The sequence below is a fragment of the Macaca nemestrina genome, chromosome 13 (genome assembly GCF_043159975.1).
Source record: "Macaca nemestrina isolate mMacNem1 chromosome 13, mMacNem.hap1, whole genome shotgun sequence".
NCBI lineage: Eukaryota > Metazoa > Chordata > Mammalia > Primates > Cercopithecidae > Macaca > Macaca nemestrina.
In genome coordinates this window covers 15,630,257-15,656,514 of record NC_092137.1, presented here as the reverse complement: position 1 = coordinate 15,656,514, position 26,258 = coordinate 15,630,257, and the positions used below count along the sequence as shown (strand labels likewise).

At 39.2% G+C, this 26,258-nt stretch overlaps 1 protein-coding gene across 1 annotated transcript in view; it reads right to left on the bottom strand.

Moving 5' to 3' along the window:
* The window catches only part of LOC105486453 (DEAD-box helicase 1), a 37,907-nt gene extending 12,534 nt beyond the window's left edge, over nt 1-25,373 (bottom strand). Inside the window, exons 1-16 of the mRNA XM_011749318.2 lie at nt 25,239-25,373; nt 21,987-22,038; nt 21,626-21,689; nt 20,417-20,446; nt 19,708-19,804; nt 17,156-17,203; nt 14,284-14,367; nt 13,651-13,734; nt 13,038-13,114; nt 12,432-12,504; nt 10,878-10,954; nt 10,641-10,755; nt 9,568-9,706; nt 5,857-5,917; nt 1,480-1,578; nt 525-614 (exon numbers count right to left, since the gene is read on the bottom strand). Coding sequence (XP_011747620.1) covers nt 525-614; nt 1,480-1,578; nt 5,857-5,917; nt 9,568-9,706; nt 10,641-10,755; nt 10,878-10,954; nt 12,432-12,504; nt 13,038-13,114; nt 13,651-13,734; nt 14,284-14,367; nt 17,156-17,203; nt 19,708-19,804; nt 20,417-20,446; nt 21,626-21,689; nt 21,987-22,038; nt 25,239-25,254 — 1,206 coding nt within the window. The 5' untranslated portion in view covers nt 25,255-25,373. The remainder of the gene's footprint in view (nt 1-524; nt 615-1,479; nt 1,579-5,856; nt 5,918-9,567; nt 9,707-10,640; nt 10,756-10,877; nt 10,955-12,431; nt 12,505-13,037; nt 13,115-13,650; nt 13,735-14,283; nt 14,368-17,155; nt 17,204-19,707; nt 19,805-20,416; nt 20,447-21,625; nt 21,690-21,986; nt 22,039-25,238) is intronic.
* Nucleotides 25,374-26,258: the final 885 nt, after the last annotated feature.

The window sequence follows — 26,258 nt, the reverse complement described above, 5'->3', positions numbered from 1 at the left end:
GCATGGCCAAGGCAGGCTGAGGGCAGCCCAGTGCTGGCCTACAGATGCCCCTTGGCATGAACAGCCTGGGCACCATGAACAGCCTGGGCACCATGAACAGCGGCAGGAGGCAGACAGGCTCCTGGGTGGAAGGGGGCTAGTCCCCGGTGAAGCCCCACCTTCAAACTGGGGAAGTCCTGAAGCCTGGGGGCCAGGCCACCAGTCCCACAGAGAGCCGGTGCCCATGCCAATGCCTGGAGCTACCCAGTGTACCTGGCTGTGCGCAGTGGCCAGACCCCACGTTCGCTCATACATCCCTCGCCACTCTGCGCCTGGCTCACCCTTGGGAGGCATGGGGTCCAGGCTGGTAGTGAGAGCTGAGCACAGCCTGCCAGGCCAAGTGGGCGGAACTGAGTAAAACTCGGCCTAAGGCACCACTGGCCGCAGAGGTTTCCAGCCAGAAAATCAACACCCCCTAGGATCCCGTAACGTTAATACATAACAATTGTTTACATGTATTTTAAGATGCATTGATAATTTTATACCTGAAGTCTTTTTCCATCAGAGGTAACCTGAGGAATCTGATTGTGCATCCTATTTATAAAATCAGAATAACCTTGAGTAAGAAGCCCATCCTGTATGAGAAGCAAAGAATAAATTAAATTTTTAATCAGTATAGAAAATAAGTTTTAATCAGTATCAAAAATATTTTTTGCTAAATCAAACAAAATATAAGGAAACTAATTCATATATATACATAGTCCTATATTTTCAAAACTATTTTGTTGGATATTTAAAGATAAATTATAAATTCAATTTTAAGTTCCTTGTGACTAAAATATGAAGAGGTGACAACAAAAATCCAAAACCATAATCTAATAATCTAGAATGAAAATGCCAGTCAACAGCTTCTAACATATATCCTTCAACAGACTTTTCATATAAAAAATTAAAAACCCTCAGTGCTGAGGAACTAGTTAAACCCAACTTGAAAATGATTCGGAAGTATGTCTAAGAGCCTCAAACACATTTACGTCCTTCCAGATGGTCTACATTTTATATCTCTGACACAAGGAACAAATTTATAGTATGTAGAAAATGTATGTACAAACAAAGCTGGTTATTTGGAGTAAAAATCATACCTACCTACATACCTAGTAATAAGAGTAATTAAATATACCATGAAGTAGCTATATAATAGACCTGAAGTAGCCATATGATAGACCACTAGACAGCATTTATAAAGTATTTACAAACAATTACAGGAAATACTTATGATATTACATAAAATTTTTAAAAATTTTCCCAGATTCCTCATATCTTGATTTCAACTACATGAAATAATATATAAATAAAAAGAGTATATGAAAATATACCAAACTGATAACAATGATTAGGTAGTAGGATCATGACTGAATTATATTTCTTCTTCATTTTAAGTATTTTATCTCAAAAAATGTAAGTAAACTTTTAAAAAAGCATGCTTATCTTTCAACATACAGCTTCATCCAGGACCAGGAATCTAACTTGAGATAAGTTCAGCTTTCCAGTTGACACCAAGTCATCTAGTCTTCCCGGAGTACCTACAACTATATCTACCTGAAAAATAGCAAAACAACTACTTAATGAAAACTAAAGAAACAGTATAATTACCTTAAAATAGCAACCAATAACTGTCTACTTTTAAATAAAAACATGCATATGTCAACTCTAAATTTATTAAAAAAAAAAAAAGGAGTTACAGATAATGGCATATGTTAAACTGATAATTGGTTTGAAATTAATGTGAAGATTTTGGTATTTTGACCAAAATTGATTTTGACATCCTTAACTGATATACATTCTAATGTATAAAATTTATATTTTCCAAGCAAAAATCAGATGAATTTACTGGAACTCAATGGAACCTAGAACTCAAGTCCTAGTTCCACCATTACTCTGCTCTGTGACCTTAATTTACTTAATCTCCTCTAGTACCAATTTTTCCATTTTTGAATTGGGGAAATACCTTCTCCTTTTCAACATGGTTGTGATAATTAAGAGATAAGATGTATAAGGCACCAGATGCAGAGTGTCCCAGGCGCTCAATAAATTTGGTTATAGTTAATAGTAATGGTGATCAGACTGTCCAGGAAAACAGTAATAGTTACTATTTGTCAAGTGCTTATAATGAACCGGCACTCTGTGAAATGTTTTACAAGTACACGTTTTATTTCATGTTACCACTAAGGTAAATACTACTATAATTATTCCTATTCAATGAGAAAACGGAAGTTTAGAATACTAAATAAAAATTTTCAAACATACATAGAAGAGAACAGTGAGCCTCGGTGCCAGTACACAAACAATTAACATTTTGCATTCTCCCACACATATCTTGTAGTCAAGTCCATAGGTATGGTGATTAGACACATAGGTTTCAGAGTAAAGTTCTGAGTTATACGATCTTAGGCAACTTAATATTTGATATAAGCCCTCTTCAAAAATAGGGAAGAGTACCATCTCAGAGGATTATTGTAAGTACTGAGTAAGAACATGTTATGGTTTTAGTACAGTGCCTGACCCATTTCTAGAAAGCAGTCAATAAAGATGAAGTGTTGTTTTTTTTTTTTTGAGATGGAGTGTCATTCTGATGCCCAGGTTGGAGTGCAGTGGCGTGATTTCCACCTCCTGGGTTCACACCATTCCCCTGCCTCAGCCTCCCAAGTAGCTGGGACTACAGGCGCCTGCCACCATGCCCGGCTAATTGTTTTGTATTTTTAGTAGAGACGGGGTTTCACCATGTTAGCCAGGATGGTCTCGATCCCCTGACCTCGTGATCCGCCCGCCTTGGCCTCCCAAAGTGCTGGGATTACAGGCGTGAGCCACTGCGCCTGGCAAGATAAGGTATTTTTCAAGTGTGTATACGGGCCAGCGCAGTGGCTCATGCCTGTAATCCTAGCACTTTGGGAGGCTGAGGCAGGCAGATTGCCTTGCCTGAGCTCAGGAGTTTGAGACCAGGCTGGGCAAAATGGTGAAACCCCGTCTCTACTAAAACACACACACAAAAAAACTAGCCAGGCGTGGCGGCCTGTGCCCGTAGTCCCAGCTACTCAGGAGGCTGAGGCAGGAGAATTGCTTGAACCCAGGAGGCAGACGTTGCAGTGAGCCAAGATCACACCACTGCTCTCCAGCCTGGGTGACAGAACAAGACTCTATCTCCAGAAATAAATAAATAAATAAAAATACACAAAGTGTGTATATGATGTATTCATGTGAGCACAAATAAGGTACTACATAAGATCATTCAGTAAATTAGGCAATTCAAAACCTCTACTCTTTAATTGACAGGCATTAAAAAACAACACTTCCATTCTTTTTTACCTGTTTTCTCCACCCTGTACTAAAAATATTGGTTTCTATTAGCAAAGTTATTCCTCTAGTTCCATTACTTCAATATCTCACTCCTCAAATAAACAGAACATTGTGCTGAATGAACTTTTAACTTGATCCAATAGGAGACACTTACTATCCCATGAAAAATAAAGCAGACATTTCTGACGCTATTGTTTCATCTGCACTGGTAATTACAAGCAAGTTCAACCTAGAAAATATTGTCTGAAAATGTGAAGATAAAATCTGTCCAATGTATTAAGAATCTACTATGTGCCAAGCACTGAGACAGGTGCTGTACACAGCAGTGAACAAAATACCATCTGGTTCTATGACATCAGTTTAGTACAGTATTCTAACCATGTGAGTTTCCTCCTTCCTAATTTCAGCAGGTAAAGTGGGCATGAAAACAGACAAGGCCTCTCAGGGTTTTGTTTTGTTTTAAGTCAGTTAGATCAGAAAAGCCTGTGAGACATCTTCATTTGTATCATTTTTATGATAGCACTACCTACCTTTATCAGGCCTCAATGGCACATCTTGCATAATATTGCAAGTCTAAAAGATTAGAAAACTAAAATGCTTCCACTCTCTCACTGCCAAGCTGACTTCTGCCCCAGCATAATACCCAACACAGGGCTAAGGCTGAACCAGACCGTGGTGGAAGATAATAGAAGCAGAGAATGTAAGATAGAGAGAAGAACAGAAAAAGATCATATTAGATCCGCTAAGAAGTAGAGTAGAATTGAATTCTGCGAAGAATGCTCTGGAATAACACTGCCTTTCCAATTGCTTCAAGTTAGTACCAAATTTTAAGACATCCTGATGAAAGCAGATTTAATTCCCTAAAAACTCTATAAGCTTTAGGAAAATAGGAATTGAGAAACATATTATCTTATGGGAAAAATGGGTTTGAGGAAGCAAGATTGGGAATAAACTTATTAAATCTCTCTTACAACCACTAAAACAAAATAAAACACACTAAATGTTTCAGCTTATCTTCTGTTGCTTTAAAAGAATATCACAAAGTAGATAACTTATAAAGAAAAGAATATTTCTCACATTTCTGGAGGCTTGGCAAGTTCAAGAGCATAGTGTCAGCAGCCACTAGTGAGGGTCATCCCATGGCAGAAGGGAGCAAGAAAGAAACAGGCCCAAACTTCTGCAATAACTAACCCGCTCCTACAGCAAAGGCATTAACCCAGTCATGAGGACAAAGCCCGCACGGTCTAATCATCTCTTAAAGGCCCCCACCTTCCAATACTATTACATTGGCAATTAAATTTCAACATGAGTTTTGGTGGGGACATTAAAAAGATAGCATTAAATAAAAACGTATCAAAGCAATATTACTCAGAATAGTATTAACAAGTATGGTAATATGATTCCTTGCTCTTAATATGGCATACCAGGTCAAATGTAAAGTCCATGTGGCACAAAATTTAGATTGACAGGAGCACCAATGAAATTGGAGAAAGGACATAATTGCTTGTCATGACTCAATATTGGATGGTTTAGCTTAAATGATTAAATATTTAGGAAAGGAAATAAAAGAGAAATTTATAAGCTGTAAGTTATTTCACATACGAAAAATATTTCATGAAGTCCTACCTTCACAGAATTGATAAACGGTTAAAAATTTCCCAAACTTCAGTCGGGCACGGTGGTTCACTCCTGTAATCCCAGCACTTTGGGAGGCCAGGGCAGGCGGATCACCTGAGGTCAGGAGTTCAAGACCAGCCTGGCCAACATGGTGAAACCCTGTCTCTACTAAAAATACAAAAAAAGTAGTCAGTGTGGTGGTGGATGCCTGTAATCCCAGCTACACAGGAGGCTGAGGCAGGAGAATTGCTTGAACCCAAGAGGCAGAGATTGCAGTGAGCCAAGAACGTGCCATGGCACTCCAGCCTGGGTGACAAGAGTGAAACTCTTCTCAAAAAAAAATCCTAAACTTCTTCTCCAATAGTGGAGATCACTGGAGATTACATCCTCTTAGCTTTGTCCTTCACAATGGCATGCCTGAGCACAGCCTTTGCGCCTTCCCCTTACACATAACTGAACTCGTCTCTCTCCTCACTGGAACTACTACCCACTGTCTTATCATTATTCATCCTTCCCAAGGGCCACTGCAGGAACTTCTATCCTTATCTGCAATCTATTTTACCTCTTCTTTTGTTCTTAACTCCAGTTTCTTCTTTTTCACTTATCTCCCCAAAAAGAATGACTCTTTACCCATGAAGGCCAGAAAGAAATTCTCAAACGTTCAGAGGGTAAACGACAAAAAATCATGTATGCTGGCATTTTGCCTGAGAGGTTTGGGAGAGACTACCGCTTTATATACTTCCGGGAGAAGAAAAGGCACACTTGCAAGATGTCTTTGAACAAATATACTCTTCTGATCTTGCACTAATTTCAGCCGCACTTAAATTTTCTTGAAACAAAATAGAGCTGTATTGCCAAAACAACAGCCCATGACATTATGTTTTAAAAATTAAAACTACAACTTACTCCATTTTCCAAAACAGAGAGCTGATCCCGGGCCGCAACACCTCCAATTATCAGAAGCTCCCTGAAATAAATATTAAGATGATAATGTAAGAAAAAAAAAATTAAAGTCTGCTTTTCATTGTTTGATCTGCATCCATTTATTTTAGGTGGAAATTAAGGCTGAGAAAGGAACTGAGGAAAAAAGCCTACAATAAAACAAGTCTGGGGAAGGTGGGAAACAAAGCAGTTAAATCTCCATAGCTGTATCCATTGCTGAAGTGTGGTAAAGTCACGAAAGACAATGTGTGAGCTTGTAATGTGGAAAAAATTAATCCTCATCTACATATTCTTCTATATTAGGATAATTCAAGGTCTTTTAAAACCTGGTTTCAATCTGCGTTTTCAGACATATATACTTGTATGTATATAAAATGCCCTGAAGGAAAATCAATTTAAAACGTAATGCAAAAATCAATTTAAAACGTTGCCTCCAGAAAGGATAACTAGAAATTGGGGAATGGAGTGAAAGAAGACTCACTTTTCACAGTACCCTTTTGTGTTTGAATGTTTCTCATTTCAACAACTGGCCCACTGGCACTGGGACACATGGAAATGCACATGCAAAAGACTGAAGTTAAAACCCTTCCTCATGCCACACACAGAAATTAACTCTAAATGTATCACAGACCTAAATGTAGAACCTAAAATCATAAAACTCAGAAGACAACACAAAATAAAATGTTCATGACCTTGGGTTAGGCCTAGTCTACCTTAACTACAACATCAAAACACCATGACAAAAGAGAAAAATAGATAAATTGGATTTCATCAAAATTAAGACTTCCAAAGGATAGTATCAGGAGAGTAAAGGCCAGATGCAGTAGCTCACACCTATAATCCAGCACTTTGGGAGACTGAGACACAAGGATTGCTTGAGGCCAGGAGTTCGAGACCAGCCTGCACAACATAGCAAGACCATGTCTCCACAAAAACTAAAATTAGCCAAGCACTGTGGCACTTGCTTACAGTCCCAGCTAGTCTGGAGGCTGAGGTGGGAGGACTGCTTGAGCCCGAGAGTTTGAGGCTGCAGTGAGCTATGAGGCACCACCATACTCCAGCCTAGATGACACCGTGAGCCCTCATCTTAAAAATAAAACCAAAACCAAAAAAATCACCTGGAGGAGCTGCTTTTCTTAAAAAAACAAACAAATTAAAAAAAGATTCTAATTCCTATTCTCTGGAAACTCTGATTCAGTGTATCCAGGGGAGGGAACCAATACATTTTATATTTTTAAATAAGGTCCTCAAGTTCCTAGGTTTGGACTATTGTACTAATACTTCTACTTTTATCCACATTTATAATCAAATATATTTATCCCTATAAACTTGGCAGAAGTAAACACACATATACATGATAATTTATGCTCGTATGCAAAGCACTATAGGGTTGAGGAATATAAAAGAACCACTCCTGCTCTAAGGAATGTAAAACTGAGTTAGAAAGAGAAAAGTTTTGCATATTCAAAGCAAGAAACTTAAAGCACATATAGCTTTAAAAAGGAATAAAAATTAAGAAAATTAAAAAGTAAGAAAAACTAACACATGACAGTATGTAAGGATCAGGGAAAGGCATGTACAGTCAGTGTATCAGAGGAGGGGCAGAGGGCTGGGCTGGGACAGTCAGCTTAGCTTCATTCAAAGATCACGACTTCAGCTGGGTTTTAAGAAGGAAAATGTGCATTTGTACCGAATACCAAACGAGTAGCCCATGACTTCACCATCTTAACCAATAAATTGATTTTATTATTCATCTTCTCCTCTAACTTTTGTCTATAATCATGTTCATTTTTATACATAATCACAGCACAAAAATCAATTCACACTAGCATTTTACATTCTTCCCAAATCCTTTTATAAAGAGGTCCCTGAGTGTCTTATACTAAGCAGATGCCCTGGTTACATGGTATGCTCAAGGCATTTATCGTATTTGTTTTGCTTCTCTCCCCTCCATACTATCCCCACACTTTCACACTTCATTCTGTGAAAGGAAGATTGATTCTCATTGTTGAAGCCCGCCCAGCCTAAAACGTCACACATAGAAGGTAGATGAACATTTGCTGAATGAGGAACATGCATCAATCCTCAAAACTAAATTAGAAATTATTTTACCTAGTATAATTTATCCCTAAGTAAGTTTGTTCAACCTGTAAATAAGATCAATATTAAAAAGACAGGCCTGCCTGGCACAGTGGCACATGCCTGTAGTCTTAGCTACGCAGGAGGCTGAGAGACAGAATTCCTTGCGTCTAGGAGTTCAAGGCTACAGTGTAGGAAGATCGCACCATGAACAGCCATTCACTTCAGCCTGGGCAACATAGTGAGACTTCATCTCAAAAAAAAACTTTAAAAAAAAAAAAAAAAAAGACAGGCTTTTGTGATGTCGAAACATTCAAAGCTTCTGAAATTTGACAGTGATGACAGTTACACAACCTTGTGAATATACTAAAAACCAGTGAATTGTACACCTTTTTTTTTTTTTTGAGGCGGAGTCTTGCTCTGTTGCCCAGGCTAGAGTGCAATGACGCAATCTTGGCTCACTGCAACCTCTGCCTCCCAAGTTCAAGCAATTCTCATGCCTCGGCCTCCTGAGTAGCTGGGATTACAGGCCTCTGCCACCAAGCCCAGCTACTTTTTGTATTTTTAGTAGAGACGGGGTTTCACCGTGTTGGCTGGGCTGGTCTTGAACTCCTGACCTCAGGTGATCCGCCTACCTCAGCCCCCGCAAAGTATTGGGAATACAGGCATGAGTCACTGCAGCTGGCTGAATTTTAGACTTCAAATAATGAGTTTTATGGTGTGTGAATGTTTCAAGTTTAAAAAGGAATTAAAGGCAAAATTAACAAAAATCAAGTGTCCAATTGACTAACAGAGTGTTTTACTTATATGGTATAGCCTTCTTCAAAGTCAAAGGGATTGCTACTGAGCAAGGTCCTGAATTTGTCACTTAATCCTTCCAATGGTAGAAAGAGTCCTATAACTAGACAGTGACTAATCTGAATGCCCAAATGGAAGAAAGCCACCACCGTGATGCAGTCTAGAATAAACCTTGCCAAGTTTACTAACACGCTAGAAATAGAGTGGCACACTTTCTATACGGATTTAGGGCAAAAATAAATTTAACATTGAATGAAATCCTTTCTTCAAAAAACTGTTAGGGCCAGGTGCAGTGGCTCATGCCTGTAATCCCAGCACTCTCGGAGGCTGAAGCAGGAGGATCACTTGCACCCAGGAGTTTGAGACTAGCCTAAGCAACATAGTGAAACCCTGTATCTACAAAGGTGGCATGTGCCTGCAGTCCCAACTACTCAGGTGGGAGGAGTGCTTGAACCCAGGAGGTCAAGGTTGCAGTGAGCCACAATCATATCACTACACTCCAGCCTGGGCGACAGACTGAGATCCCCATCTCAGAAAAAAAAAAAAATTAGATTTTTACTCCAATGCTGTTTAGTAACCATGACTTTTCATATAAGAGACACGGGGGAAAAACATATTTATCATTTAGCAAATAAACAGGAGTTTTATACAGAAATTATTAAAGTATATTTACATACTCACACACGTGTATTACGTATACACACTGAATTTCTACTTCATTTTTCTCTACCTTATTCTTCTTCCAAAAAACTTCAAACCAAAAGACAATAAGCATTTCAGCACAAAAGGAAGATTTACCTTAATTTAGGATTATCAATATATTTCTTAAACTGCTTGATGTTATTCAAAGTTTGTTCGGCTAACTCCCGGGAAGGTTCAACAATGAGAGCTTTCGGAGCATTGGGGAGAAACTTTGTTTGTGTCACCTGTGCATTACCTTAGGGAATAAAAAAGACAAGAACACATTCAAATCACGCTTTATAACACTGTTACTTACGGAACATTAGGACAAATACTCTAATATCAACATTTTAAATAATAATTGTCAAAAAGTAGAGAAGACAGTCAAACAAAATAAAGCTCGGATTTCTAAAACAAACGAAGCCTACTTTAAATTAAAACTATTTGGGCCACTGGGGTGACTGACACCTGTAATCCTAGCACTTTGGGCAGCCCGAGGTGGGACAATCACTTAAGCCCAGGTATTCAAGGCTGCAGCAAGCTATGATGGTGACACAGCACTCTACACTCTAGCCTGTGTGACACAGTGAGATTCCCTCTCTTAAAACAATAAAAATCTACTTAAAATAATTCTAATTGATTGATACGTCTAAAAAAAAAAATGACTCACTTGTGACAAAGTAAACAGGTTATGAAATGTACTTTAAATAATTGAAATATATTAAATATACAATGGATAAGAGTATAAATTTTGAAGTCAGACTGCTTAGATTTGAATTCAGTTCTACCACTTATTTGCTCTGTGACCTTGGGCAAGTCACTTAAAGTCCCTATTCTTTAGGTTCTTTGCCTGTAAAATGGGAAAACTACTACCTTATACAGTTATTGTGAAGACTAAACCATGTAAAGCACTTAGCGTGGTGCCCTGGCACTGAATAAGCACACATTCTATAAATATTAGATATCATTACCATTATGATTGGGATCCCAAAATGCCTACACTGAAACCGAATACTTAAGAGTTTATGAATTAGGTTTTAAAAATGAATTTTACTGGTGAGTTAAAAAAAGATATGTGACCAAACCAGCAAGGAAAGTATATGTAACTCACTATGAGAAGCCTTACTTACTGGAGTTCTCACCAATTATTTTCACTATTCTAGAAATCCTTATCCTTGCAGGTATAATACCTGAGTGCTGTGATTTGACAATGTAACCATCCGGTGCCTTGGAAAGAGCAACAAAGCCATCTTTTGGTGGAAACTTAAATTCCTCTTCACCGAAGTTAAATTTCAGTTCAGCATTCTAGCATTGAATAAAAGAGAAAATTAAAATTCTTCCCCTAATTGAAACCATCGTATACAAAATAATGAAGAGCAAGCAGCTTATAACCACAGTAAATTTTTTCTAACTAGATTCCTAATTACCTTCAAAACACAGGCAGGAAAGAGGGCTTGGTTTTTCATATGTGGTGGTATTTCAAATGCCAGACCAAGATCTTTTCCTTAAAAAACAAACAAAAAAAAAAAAAAGAGAGAGAGAGAGAGATTGAAACAATCAGAAAAGACCTTCCTCATGCTGACACTGTCAAATCTACCAACTTACCTGCATTCATGCCTCTCTCCTGTCACCATGGATAAACTGTGCTGCCTAAGGCCAGCTTCTTCATTTTTTCACTTTACTCCTGAAACTGTCACCTCTACCCCTCTACATTTTTCATTATTCTCTGTCTACAAGATCATTTCCATTAGACATTCCAAAGCATATAAACATACTCTCACAGTAAAATACACAAGAAAATCTCCCTTGAACCCACCTCTCCCTCCATTTACCTTCCATTTTTCTTCTCCCTTTTGTAGTGAAACTCCAATTTCCATTTACACTTCATCCACTTCCTTTCACCTCATTCTCTATTGAACTGGCTCCTTATTAGGAGGCCTCCCACCCTCACCCCTTCGCTCCACCAAAACAGCTCTCTAATGCTTTCCACTTGTCAAATGCAGTAGTTAATGCACATTCTTCATCTTGCTAGACTAGGTCCACCCACAGCACTGGACACAGTGATTGCTCCCTGATCCTTCAAACACTTCCTTCACCGGGACTGCAGGACCCATGCTTTCTTGATTCTCCTCCTGGCCTTCCTCCGCATTCCCCTCTGCTGCATTCTCCTCAATTTGCTGACCCCTAACCACAGGAACCCAGGCCTCAGATCTCTTCTTCTCTTTATCTACCCTCATTCCCTAGGCAATCTCACCCCACCCTCCAATGTGTCTTCAACAAAGCAGCCAGAATAGTACTGTTAAACTAAAGATAGATGATGCCACTCCTCTGCTCAAAACCCTCATGGCTTTCCATTTTACTCAAAATAAAAACCAAAGTTTAGATCATGGCCCATATGGCTCTCCATGGCCTGGCCTCACCACCTCACTGATCTAACATTCTACCACCGTCCTTTATCCCCAGAGTACTCCAGATCCAGTGGCTTCCTCGCTGTGACTCAGACACCTCAAGCACGCTTCCATCTCAGGGCATCCACATTTACTATTCCCTCGGTCTGAAATGTTCTTTGCAGATATCTGCCCGGCCCACCACCCAACTCATTCGGATCTCTACTTAAATGTCACCTTATCAAGCCTTCTGGCTGCCTGACACAAAAGCACAAACCCCCAAACCGCTATGGCTCTCCACTTCCTTCCCCTGCTCTATACCCTCCTTCACAGCACTTATTACCACCTAACATGGTATTATATGTCTGTCTTTCACCACTAGTGTGTAAGCCCCAAATGTCTATTCCATTTTCTTCTGTGCCTCCAGTACTTACCAGGGTACCTCAAACATAGTCAATGTTCAATAAATATTTGTTCAAATGAAGGCAGGGAGGGAGGGACAGGGATTTGAAAAAGTGGGTGGGGGGATTTTTAAAAATTACAATTATTGAATATCATATATCTTTTCACTACTAAGATCCCTATAGAGCTTACCATTTTTGGAGAACTTGACATGTCCTTTATCTATATCTAGGTAACATCCAATGGTATCATGCATAGTGAATTCCTAGAATACCGGAAAGTCAAATGCTATTAATAGAAAGCACATTCTTAAATAAAGTTAAAATATAGCTGCATCAAAAGTATGTGTGTTTCAAAATAATTATTTAAATCAAAAATGCCTATTAGAGCATATGACAATACAATAGTATAAGCATTTGACAGGCTTGTGAGAATCAACATATTTAGGCTGATTCACATTACTGTAGATTTCAGCTCACCAGATGAACCATATTTAGATTCATCATGATCAAAAATAAGAAAAGAGAATAACAAGTATCAAAACCAAAATCAAAATGAGGTGAAAAGAGAAGACAATGTAATGTATTTTGGAGGGGATAACAAATGGCATAAAAGAAAAATTATAACTACTACATAATTATCTAGCTTGACAATATTTCTTCACTAAAGTCCAAATCCAAACTTTCTGTGGAAAATATACAGAAAATCTGCTGATTACACCCTCATTCTGTCATGAGTGATTAAGTTTGCAAGAAAACTTACTTATGCTATGTTGGAGTTGATAACATAATTGCTTACCTCTCCATAATTATCAAACTGTTTATTATGGGATTTCTTTCCTGTTCCACCAAAGCCAAATCCAAACTTGTCAGTACCTAAATTTAAAAAATATTTTACTTTTCTGACAAGAGAAAATATAAAATTAAAAGACCTGTAAAAGAAGCAATTTTATTCACAAAGTATGTCCATTTCATGAACCCACAGGAAAACTATTCCTTAAGTTTCTGAATCCTACAAAAAACTAAACAGTGCTTAGGTCACACAGCTTGTGTGAGACTCAGGACACCAGTGATACTGCATCCCTTTCTGCTTTGGCCAGTAAGAAATTCAGATGCAAGTTTACAATAACGTGAAGCATCTATATGGGACCGTGTGGTACAGATTCACACACACTAACTTTACCCTGACTCCATTCAGTCTTAACCCTCATTTCATACTGCTATAATATCTGTACTTTTTGTAAGTTCCTTCAAATCTTTTTTGGGACAGGGTGGGGTACAGACAAATATTATTTCCATATCTTTAAAATAAAAACTTTTTATGGTTAAATTTATGATTTTGCTTCCCCAAATAATAAAATATTAACCCCCAAATGTAACTCAATCAATTCAGTTATTTTAGAAGCACTTACCTAGGTCCAAAGAGGCCTGCATGGTAGACCACCCGACCCTGCATAACCCTTGGTCATGACAGGATACTTCATAGTAGTGTTTCCCTACAAGGGTAAGATACATTGAGATTTACATAAATCACATACGCATAATTCATTTACCATGAAGCCACCTTCCCAATGTTTCTGAATTACACTGTTATGTACCAAATGAAGAATTATAGGTATATTTGTACCATCAAACACCTTCCCAGATCCTTGACTTAAAGCTATTTTTAAAAACTCATGGGCCAGGCGCAGTGGCTCATGCCTGTGGCCAGTACTGTGGGAGGCCAAGGCAAGCAGATCACCTGAGGTTAGGAGTTCAAAACCAGCCTGGCCAACAGGGTGAAGCCCCATCTCTACTAAAAGTACAAAAATTAGCCAGGCATGGTGGTGGGTGCCTGTAATCCCAGCTACTCGGGAAGGTGCGGTAGGAGAATCACTTGAACCCAGGAGATGAAGGTTGCAGTGAGCCAAGATGGTGCTATTGCCCTCCAGTCCGGGTGACAGTGCGAGACTCTGTCTCAAAAACAAACAAACAACAACAACAAACCCTCATGTATTAATACATTGCCTCAAAAGTTTACACAAGTGCAGACGCTGTTCAAATACCTTTCATTAATCCTTTAGTAGCTCTACACCCATGCCATTCCTTTACTTCTCTGCTTTGACAACAAAGACCATCTGACCCAATTGCTGGATTTGAGAAGAAAAAACAGAAAAACACGTCAGTAAAGGTTTTATAAATCATACATTCCCACCCCCCACCACCAAAAAAAAATCATTCAGTCTCCCTAACAAGATAATTCCTTCCTTGTTGCAATGTTCCAGAGACTGAGACTTACTGATTCTTGAGTGATAGTATTTACCAAGTGTAATTAGCCATTTCATTCCCTGGGTGTCCTTGGCTATGTTGGGGGCTATTTTCTATGCTGCCATCTGTTAACTAAGGTAAGACTTTACAGCAAGTCTAGAAAGGATTCAACACAGCTCTTAACCTGACGTGCACTAATAGTAGTTGCACCATGAATACAAATGTGCTTAGATAACTATTCTCTAGAGTCCTTTAAAGAAATGTACTCAAGGATGATGCACCACCCCTCACGTTATCCTGATTTTATACTTAGAGCTTGAGCGACTATGTAACTAAAAGATAACAGAACTGTCTCTAGCTTGTTCCTCAATCCATGGAAGAAACCATAATGGGAAAGTAGGGGAAAACATGAGTAAATAAGCATATGTTACTTGCTAATATTATAAGGGCTCTAAAAGATGAGGTATATTCTATATTATACATCACGATCAGTCTGAGTGATGTCCACATAGTAGGTGCTAAATGGTTTTAAGTAAATATTCAGCTTTTGTCTGTACTGGAAAAAAACTATAACTTCTGTCCTGGTTCATCTTTCCAACTCATATTCTGTACTTGAAAGTAGAACAAACTGTTAAGCACCTCAACACACATCTTCCTACACTTTTCAGAAATTAAATTATTCAAAGTATGAATTCTTACCCATATAGGTACTGAATTATGTAAAACTGAACTTTTAAAAAGTTATCTAGGAGCTTCCAGGATAGCCGAACACATGAGGGTTCATGAAGGGTGGCACGCCCAGGGAGGGGAGAAGCTCCAAGCCCCCTCTGGTACTTCAACCTATGCATCTCTTCATCAGTATCCTTTGTAATAGCTTTAAAAATAAACCAGTAAACAAATTTTCCCAAGTTCTGTGAGCCACTCTAGCAAATTAATTGAACCTGAGGAAGGAGTCGTAGGAACGCTGATTTATAGCCAATCGGTTAGAAGCATAAGCCACAACCCGGACATCAGATGTGGGGGACAGTCTTGTGTGACTGAGCCCTCAACCTGTGGGATATGATGCTGTCTTCATGGAGATGGTGTCAGAATTGAATTGAATTACAGTTCTCAGCTGGAAGAAACCATAATGGGAAAGTAGAGGAAACCATGAACAAACACACACGTGTCTGTTACTTTCTCCATCAGTTCTCACTGACTGCTTGCTTGACTTGTGGGGAAAATCCCCACCCATCTGCTGTCAGAAGCATGCTGTGAGAGTATACAGGGAAAAATGGAGTTTATTTATTTCTCTATATTCTCAGAACTGGTGTCAGGGTTTGCTAGAACTGCCTTGGCTCACAGAAATGTGGTTTGAAAAGAAAAGGATAAAAGGATAGGGGATGAGGAACTTTTGGTTTCTTGGTGGCCAGAAGATCACCTACGGTATGGAGCCACAGCTGTGCTACACTCAGTTACTAATGGTAAAAGTTATCAGTGGAATTTAGAGTTGGATCCAACTCCAAGGAGCTGGTTCACTGGATGCATAAGAAAACACAAATAAGAACCCGTGAGGTGGAGCTTGCAACGAGCCAAGATCGCGCCACTGCACTCCAGTCTGGGCGACAGAGCGAGAATCCTTCTCAAAAAAAAAAAAAGAAAAGAAAATGCAAGTAAGAAAGAAAAAAGTATACAGTCTTTTGGTTGCTATTATCTGTAATAGCTAAAATGAAGTAAAAGAGTGCTGGGTCAGCCCTTGATGTGAGACCACATTCCGATTTCAGTCCATCTGAGCTTTGGTCACGAGCTTCAAAGCTGAACCCCAAGGGAAAAATTATGCAGGGCCAACAAAAAGTACTAAGACCTGTGGTCTCCAAGAAGGCAGTCAATGTGGGGAAGAGCAAAACCAAAAAACTCTGAAATTGGAGGGGATAGTGTGAAGGAACTGTTTCATTTTGTAGATCAGTATCATAAGCTTCCTGAGGAGCCTTTACGAAAATGTACTCTGAGAGTAACTCCTTTAGGAAAGTGTCTTTGGTTTTAAATGTAGCAGAATAGAAGGGCATGTTTGGGTTGATGCAGGTCTCATTGCTCACTATGGAACAACCACAGAAGGCTCTATGCATGATGGAGGTTATTCCCAGGCAAGCAGCCAGCCTGGTGGATTGGATAAAAGCCACTGTAAGGTCTGTTAACCCCAAGAAGGAGGACTGTCCAACTCCACCCTATAAATACTTTCTTTTATAATTTCTGCATTTTCTATTTGGGTTAGGGAAGTTTTGCCACTGCTAAATTATACATGTAGTTTTCCGTATTCAAATTCATACATATATATTTAAGTCCTAAATACATATGGAATTTCTAATTATGATATGAGATAGAAGTCAATTGTATATTGCGCCAGATGGATCATCAATTGTGCCAGCACCCTTTACCTAATAAATCATCCTTTTTTCTCATTGAAATGAAATATAATTATTTTTCCTGCATATAACTTCTCATATATACTGGGATTTATTTCCATTATATTCCACTGTCTATTCCTATGTCAGTTCTATACTGTTTAATGATAGTGACTACATTCTAATATCTGGTAAATTAAATCTTAATTTTATTTACTTGGTGTTCTCATGTATTATTTTTTTAAGTTTCTGAATTACAAATGAGCTGGTGGAAAGCCTATCCACTTACCGAAAGCAGATCCTCTGTCATATGGGTTCATCTGCCATTTGTTGAGCACTAAACAAGTTAAAATAAGAAAAGTTACCCCCAGATACATAAAATTTAAAATGCTTGGCCGGGTGCGGTAACTCACGCCTGCAATCTCAGCACTCTGGGAAGCTGAGGTGGGTGGTTCACATGAGGTCAGGAGTTCAAGACCAGCCTGGCCAACATGGTGAAACCTCGCCTCTACTAAAAAAATACAAAAATTAGCCAGGCATGGTGGCATGTGACTGTAATCCCAGCTACTCAGGAGTCTGAGGCATGAGAATCGCTTGAACCCAGGAGGCGGAGGTTGCAGTGAGCCGAGATTGTGCCACTGCACTCCAGCCTGGGCGACAGAGTGAGACTCTATCTCAAAAAAAAATAATAATAATAAAATAAATAAAATCCTCTATTAAAAAAAGCAACTATTTTATATACCTTAATTCCTCTAGATTCAATATGGTTTTATATATTTAGAATACACAAGTAAAACCTGTTTTTATTTTTATTTTTATGTTTTTTTTGAGACGGAGTCTTGCTCTGTCGCCCAGGCTGGAGTGCAGTGGCTGGATCTCTGCTCACTGCAAGCTCTACCTCCCGGGTTTACGCCATTCTCCTGCTTCGGCCTCCCGAGTAGCTGGGACCACAGGCGCCTGCCACCTCGCCCGGCCAGTTTTTTGTATTTTTTAGTAGCGACGGGTTTCACCGTGTTAGCCAGGATGGTCTCGATCTCCTGACCTCGTGATCCGCCCATCTCGGCCTCCCAAAGTGCTGGGATTACAGGCTTGAGCCACCACGCCCAGCCTAAAACCTGTTTTTATTAAAAGCAAAAACGCAATTGAAAAATCAGACACGTTGAAGATAATCATCACTGGTCTATTCGGACCTAAAACCTTATCTCCTCACTTGCTTGCTTCAGTGTGCTCCGTATCAGATGATACTGATCTCTGTCCTTACTCCTAGGTCACTACTAAAATGAAGTTTAGGTAACTAAACAAGTTGACTTCAATTACAAAGGAAATAACTGATCAACATTTCAGAATCTAATTATCTTGTAACTATCAAAAGAAAAGCAAGTCGTTTATCTTAATTCAATACCACATTCAAAAGAAACACATTTTTTTCATCCTCCCTTTTATAGGATTGGCATTTTCCTTTTCTGACACATCTTAATAGTCTGTTAAGATGTATGTATATATATAAACTAAGAATTGTAATAAAGAGAGCCCTATGTCCTTTCTAGCCCAACTTTCCATTTGGGGTAGAAATCCTTCCTAAATTATTTCTGGTCAAAAGATATACATCATCAGCTTAAACACTTTGAACATTGGAGAAATAACTTTGAGGTTCTCCCTTGCATTGTGGCTCAATGTAGCTATTAGGAAGTACTTTAAGTTAAACAGACATCTTCATCTAAACTATTTCTCATTGATCCTGGTCCTACTTTCTAGAATAATTATTTTCTCTCTAGTTCTCTTCAATAATTTAACAATTATCCCATCTCCATTTTTACTTCTTCTCCATGTTTAACTTTCTACTTTCTTTATTCCTCACAGGATGTGACTTTTAGAACCATTATCACTATGGTTATTCTTCTTTAGGAGTGTTTTGTTTTACCACCATTTCTCATAAATGACGGCACAGTTGTTACAAGTTCTGAAACTATTTTAGAATAGGCCAATAGTGTAAAAAGTTACATCAATTATCTATCTCATAATTAATTTACAGGAGTTCATAGATTCTACTTTATACATCTTATGTATAACATTACTCTCAAACAACTGAAAAGAATATGTTAATATGCCAGGTTCACTGGTCTTCAACTTGCTATTTTGTAACAATCCTGTTTTGTATAATGAAACAAGAGTGACTTAAAATATGGAATAAATATGATTAAAATATAACAAAACAAAAGATTAATTAAGATAGAACGAAATTTAGAAACCATTCAACAGAAGCAACACCATTTAAAGATAAAGAAACTGTGGTAAGATTGTTTATGGTAGAGACAGTATCAGAAACCTAATAAAAAGACCAATTTCCATGTAGATAGGATTGCACATAAGAAACAACTTTAAAATTTATATTTTACCTTCCTAGGTGATTCCCTTCTTATCTTAGAGGAAAAAAACCGCCTCTATTCCCTCTAAGGCAATACTTCCCACCAGCATGGGATTTTACTCCAAAAATTATTTGTAAAATCTTTCCTTAATATTTTTGTAATATGTACCTATTTTCCTTTAGTATTAAGCATAGAAAGTTATAAAGTTAAAAACACTAAAATATCGAAATGTAATCTCCAAAATGCCAGTGTTTTCTCAAAGGGAACACTACTAGTATTTCAGGAGGGACAACCTTGCAGTGTTTAGGCTCTCAATGACATTTAGCATCCCTGGTTTCCAGGGTTCCAGACCCCAATGCCACCCCTCAGATATTGACAATATTTTAAAACTGCATACCCAAATCTCACATTCCTAACTGCCAGTGATGAGAATCGATAATTTATATAAAAGGAAATATCAATTTATAAAAATTACCTGAAGCACCAGTTTTAATTGTTGTTTTTCCTTTTTTGCCTTCCTGTTGGTCTTTCAGAGTTTCATAAACTATCTGGATAACTGGAATACTAAAAGCCTATCAAAGAAACAAAAGGTTTCTATATTAGTATTCAGATACTAACAACAGTTTAATAACCAAAATAAATGACAAAAGTTATGCACATCAAATAATTATACATATTCCAGATTGGTAATATAATTTCATTTGCCCAAAAAAAAAAAAAAAATACCAGTCAGACAACAGAGTGGACTGAATGAAGGAAATAGGATGCAGCTAACAGCACAAAATGATAAAACAATGGAGAACAGTAGAATGAACCTACACTAAAGAGGAAAAATACCATCCAGTCCGACAAATTATTTCTCTAGTCTAGGCCAATAGGAGATCAACTTCTGTATGTAACCTTTATATTTTAGGTGTCATCATATTAAAATTCAGAAGTGAGTATAAACACTAAAGTTACTGTAACTCCCTAACACCCATTTAAAACTATATTCTTAAGGTCATACTTTTTTGTAGCTCTTCATAATTAGCTGGCAACAAAAATATCATTTTCAGTGGCAAGTAATTAATTTCTTACCTTTTGGAGGTTGCTATTTTATTAAATACTTCAAAGTAAAAACTACTATTCAAAGCTACTTTAAAATTCAACTTTTAGAGAGTAAGTAAATATAATTTATTACTTACACCAGTTTTGCCACTTCCTGTTTCTGCAGCCTGAATGAGGGGAAAAAAGTTGATTTTACAGATTAAGTTGTCTATTAAACAGATCAAATTAACACCATAATATGTAGAAATCTTTAACATTTGACCGGCTACCTTTATTTTCACAGTGCCTCCAGATTATCCAGGCTTCCTCTGTCAACTCCGACTACAGCCCATTTTGTTACCTTTCCCATACCTTTAAGAATCTTCTCTTCCCTTTCCTTTCCCATTGCTATCATTCAAATGGAAGCTCTCATCATTCTAATCTAGATTATTACAAAAGTATCCAAACAACATCTAATCCCAGAACTATACTACAATCTGCTACTCAAATTAGTCTTCATGGGAAGACTAATACTCAAATTATTTAACAGGACACTTGAGAAAGAGCCCAAATAATCTGACCCATTATCTCTCTACCATTTTATTTCAAGTTTATCCCTGCTCAGACACATATTTTATGCTACCATCCAACTGAAGTATTCCAGAGTCATATCGTACATTCTACCATTCGCTGTTTTGTTGGTATTCTTTCTACCTAAAAAGCATTTCCCTTTTATCTTGCCTTGTCAAAAATCTGGCCCACGCTTATAACTCCAGCACTTTGGAAGGTCAAGACAGGAGGATTGCTTGAGGCTGGGAGTTGGAGAACAGACTGGGCAACATAGTGAGACCCTGTCTCTACAAAAAATACAATAAATTAGCTGGATGTGGTGGTGTGTACCTGTAGTCCCACCTAATTGGGAGACTGAAATAGGAAGATTGCTTGAACCCAGGAGTTTGAGGCTGCAGTGAACTATAAACACACCATTGCACTCCAGCTTGGGCAACAGAGCTTGGCCTTTTAAAAAAAATAAATAAAAGAAATCTACTTCCTCTAAGCAGTCCCTATGATCCCTAAAGCAAAAGGATAACTGGAGTCCCACTCAAATTCCGCACTACTCTGCATCTCTTATGAAGGAGCCACATTCTCTCTGATATGAGATTCATTCTTACACATGTCTTATTGCCCTAGTTGGTTTAAGCTTCTCAAGGGTAAATATTTATCTGTTTGAAGCTTTTACCTAATGCTCTGAATACAGTATATGTATCATAAATGTTTGTGAATAAAGTTAAAGTATCATATTTAAGCCTATGCAATTCTTAGAGTGTGTCCCCAGCTCCCAATCACCTCACCAAATTTAAACTTACCATAAGTACATCACCTCCTCCTAGTATCAATGGGATAGATTCAGCCTGGATATCAGTTGGGAGGCTAAAAGAATCATATTTGAAGAATTTTAGTTATTGGGAAAAAAAATCACCTAAGCAAATTAAGTCATGTTAAACTTTAAGCCTAAAAGAAAATTTTACGTTGTAAATATGATCCATCCTATTCCACTAGAAATACGTCAAGGTTGAAAAAAGGAAACTTTCCATAATTTAGAAAATCACACAAAAGAACTGAATTTCACTTATCCAACTAGACACAAAAATATTGGATTAAATCACTAACAACTGTTTAAATTATAAAACATCCTCTCCCAGGTACATTTAAGTTTTATGTACTTACAGCCAATCCATCTCTTCCACAGCTTGTGCAATCTCAGGCATAACACCCATCTCTGAAAGTAAACATTGATTTTAAAAATCACATATACTGAATTGAAATCATAAATTGCAGTGCTCTCAAAATTACTATTCAAAAACAGGGTAAAGATTTTGAAGGATAGCTCAGTTACATCAAATCTACTGAGCGCGGCACTGTTGAAAGAGCACAAGTTCTGGAGAAAGACTTGAGTTCAAATCTAAGTTCTCACTTATTAGCAAGTGACCTTAGGCAAGGCTATAAATCTGTTTTCTCCACACAAAACAGGGCTGATATTGCCTACCTTGGAGGGCTATATGAAGACCAGAGATAATAATGTAATGCAACTGGAGCATGGCTGTCACCTAATAAACTGTAGCCACTATAGTGCTTATTTACCTCTTATGACTCGTGAAAAGTCTGCGAAGCATAGATAGGGTTGTTGCATTTAGAGATAATTTAGAGATAATGTGCGCATTTAGAGATAATCTCTTTACATTAGATATTATGTACCTTGGCTACTCCTGGACCATGTGAATACCTTCAGCAATTAGAGAAAAATGAATAGACAAGTGGAGAGCACCCGCATTTATTGGCAGCCTGATTAACTGATTAACTGAAGAGGGAGGGGCCGGCGGTAAAAACATGGGCATCTGGAAATGTCAGCTGAAGAACTGCTCTGTTCTTAACTGTATACATATTTCAATAATTCTACTTCAAGACCCATCCTAAATGAATAGAGATGAGTTGTTTCTAACTGGGTTTTGTCATTTTATCATTTCTCATATGAACTCTAGAGGGTAATTAACATATGGAGTAGTTGGATTACTTAAACTTTCCTTCCAAATGAGAAGTGACTTTGAAGTCTGTATTTATAAAATATAGCTTTTATTATAAAAATACGTATTCCTATAAAAAAAAGTCAAATATTCACAAGCCCCAGAAATACCAATTTTGAAATTCTGTATTTCTTGCCATTGTGAAAAGGCATAAAGCAAACGTACAGACTGAAAATATTATTTATAAAATTATGTAGCTTTTTCGTTGCATCAGATGAGAAGGATCATCATTTTCAAAAAAGAAGGCTCTCCTAACTCTTTTTTTTTTTTGAGACAGAGTCTCGTTCTGTCACCCAGGCTGGAGTGCAGTGGCATGATCTCGGCTCACTGCAAACTCCGTCTTCCAGATTCAAGCAATTCTCCTGCCTCAGCCTCCCGAGTAACTGGGGCTACAGGCACATGTCACCATGCTCGGCTAATTCTTTTGTGTATTTTTAGTAGAGACGGGGTTTTACCATGTTAGCCGGGATGGTCTCAATCTCCTGACCTCATGATCTGCCCACTTTGGCCTCCCAAAGTGCTGGGATTACAGGCATGAGCCACTGTGCCTGGCAACTCTCCTAACTGTTAATCTCCTCAGGAAAAAAAAAAAAAAAATCCACAGATAAACTAATGAAGATCTAAAGTTGAATATCCAGGCAGACCTTCCTAAGAATTAACCTGTATTACAGTCTATGTTCTCTCTCCTAAAATGCAAACTGCTTGAAACAAAGGAGTGGTGTGTTCTTACTGCATACGGAATACTGCAAGCTGAAGCCGTTTGCAAAACTGTTTTACAACAAGAAACAACATAACACTTTCAGTAAATTCCAGACAACCTGTTGTACCATTCTGGTCATGTTCCCTGCAAGTTTTCTTTGAAACCAGACCTTAAGTATAATACTTTTAACAGTTAAGGAAAAATTAGAAACATTCATGAAATTCCAGTTTTGTCTTTATTTCATATCACAGACTCTTTTTCCAGTCATTTACCTCTAACTTTCATGAAATTTGTGTATGACTCCCAAAGATGTGTACCTATAAAATGACTACCTAGAACTATCCTACAGACCTTGGCTCTATAATCCTGTTTTAGGAAAATGTTGGGAGACAAAAAACAGCAACAACTCTGAGCAGATTTCCAACTGAATCCTATTAGAAGATGTAACTGAAACAGTCAGAAATCTTACATGACTGTTGCACTTTGGGAGGCCAAGGTGGGCGGATCACCTGAGGTCAGGAGTTTGAGACCAGCCTGGCCAACATAGTGAAACCCTGTCTATACTAATAATACAAAAATGAGCAGGGCATGGTGGTAGGTGCCTGTAATCCCAGCTACTCAGGAGGCTGAGGCAGGAGAATTGCTTGAACCTGGGAGATGGAGGCAGCAGTGAGCCACTATCACACCACTGCACTACAGCTGGGGCGACAGAGTAAGCCTACATCCCCCACCTCCCACCCCCCGCCCCCCGCCCCCCGCCAAAAAAAAAAAAAAAAGAAAAAGAAAAAGGAAAAAAAATCTTACATGACTGAAGATTTGGAATTCCTAATATTCTTACAGAAGAAAACTAAAAAATATAAAATACTACAACACATGAAGTCATCTTAAAAAGTTAAGAACATTAAAGGACATCAGGCCTAACGTGATACATTTACATAGCAATAAACGTTACATAAGTGCTACATAAATGCATCACGTTTAGCACATTTAAGGCTGATTACAGCTTCCTAAAACTGGATCCCTAATAGAAGGATGATTAAGAGGGGAAAATATCAACTGTAGGTTTCGATAAGCCACATCAAATCATGTTTGGCATAAAGGACAGTATCAGGCGGCAAATAAATGTAAATTTTCCAAACTTACGTTGGGCTGGTGCGTACGTTAATCAAAATGCTTTCCCTTTGGCTTCAACACTGAACATTAATGTTGATATAATAGCGTTTAACAAATAAAGATCAGGTTTATGCCTGGGACGTTTTGGAAGGGCCTGAAAAAACTGGACAGAGGCAGGATCGTCATTTTCCCCAATCACTCCACCCCACGCCGACTCGCTTCTCTGCCTGGCCAAGCCCAGATGAGCCGCGGGCAGAAAAGGGTTCCCAAAGGGTCACTGCCACGTTAAGAGGCAGGAGGTGCAGGCGTCTGGGAACCGCCAGAGCAACGCCGCCGCCTGGATTTTGCAGCCGAAGGTGCACTGGCAGGAAAGCCAAGTGGAGATTGGTAGAAGGGAAAGGGTACGGGGAGGGACGTCCTGGCCCGCTCCTGAAAAGAACTGTTCTCCGAACCCGAGCCACGGCCGCCCCCGATCCCGCAACGCGGGTCCATCAGGGGCTGCAGCGGACAGCGCCCTTCGGTCTCCCTGATCCCTTTAGCTCCCCGCGGGCCGCCCCACTACCCCCAGAGCTTCCACAAACGCACCGGAGAAGGCCGCCATCTTCACGCCGTCCTCCGCGGCTTCGACCGCTCGCTCCCTGCCTCCCGACTGACACAGCGCGGCAGTGGCTCCGCGCGCTTCCGGCCCCCGGCCTTTGGCGTTCGGAGTCCGGGCAGGGACTCAGCCCCGGGAGAACGGTTCCGATGGAAGGAAAGGCCCGCACCAGCCCCGCCTTATGCACCTGCCGCTGAGCGGACCGCTGGGACCCAGGGCCCCGGGACCCCGCCTTCGTCCTGGGCACCATGTGTTTGGAGCACACCATGCGGTATCAGGGTCACTGCCACAGAGAAGGAAGCAGACGTTTGGTAATTAGGGTCATCCAGTGGGCTCAGGCTGACACCACACCGTGTCGTCCCCACTCAGTCCCCCAACTTTACAAAGATGAGCAGGGCCTTGGTGTATGAATGACCTGGAGAGATGGACTGGATTCATTGCTCCGAGCACTAGTGGGTGCCTGGCAACCAGTAGGTATTTGTTTTTTGTTTTTTGTTTTTTAATGAAATAAGTAATGATTTAGGTCTCCCTTCACCCATGTTTGACGTCGCTTTTATAATTTCGAGTTTGACTTCCATGCAATTTTCACTCCTTTCTCTTTGCAAAGAGATGGGGAAAGTAAATGAGGAATCCTCCCAACCAGACACTCTGTCAGGAAGGTATTAGAATCTTTAGATGAGGGGCCGGGCGCGGTGGCTCAAGCCTGTAATCCCAGCACTTTGGGAGGCCGAGATGGGCGGATCACAAGGTCAGGAGATCGAGACCATCCTGGCTAACAAGGTGAAACCCCGTCTCTACTAAAAATACAAAAAAACTAGCCGGTCGAGGTGGCGGGCGCCTGTAGTCCCAGCTACTCGGGAGGCTGAGGCAGGAGAATGGCGTAAACCCGGGAAGCGGAGCTTGCAGTGAGCTGAGATCCGGCCACTGCACTCCAGCCTGGGCGACAGAGCGAGACTCCGTCTCAAAAAAAAAAAAAAGAATCTTTAGATGAGGACTCTAAGATTCAGGAA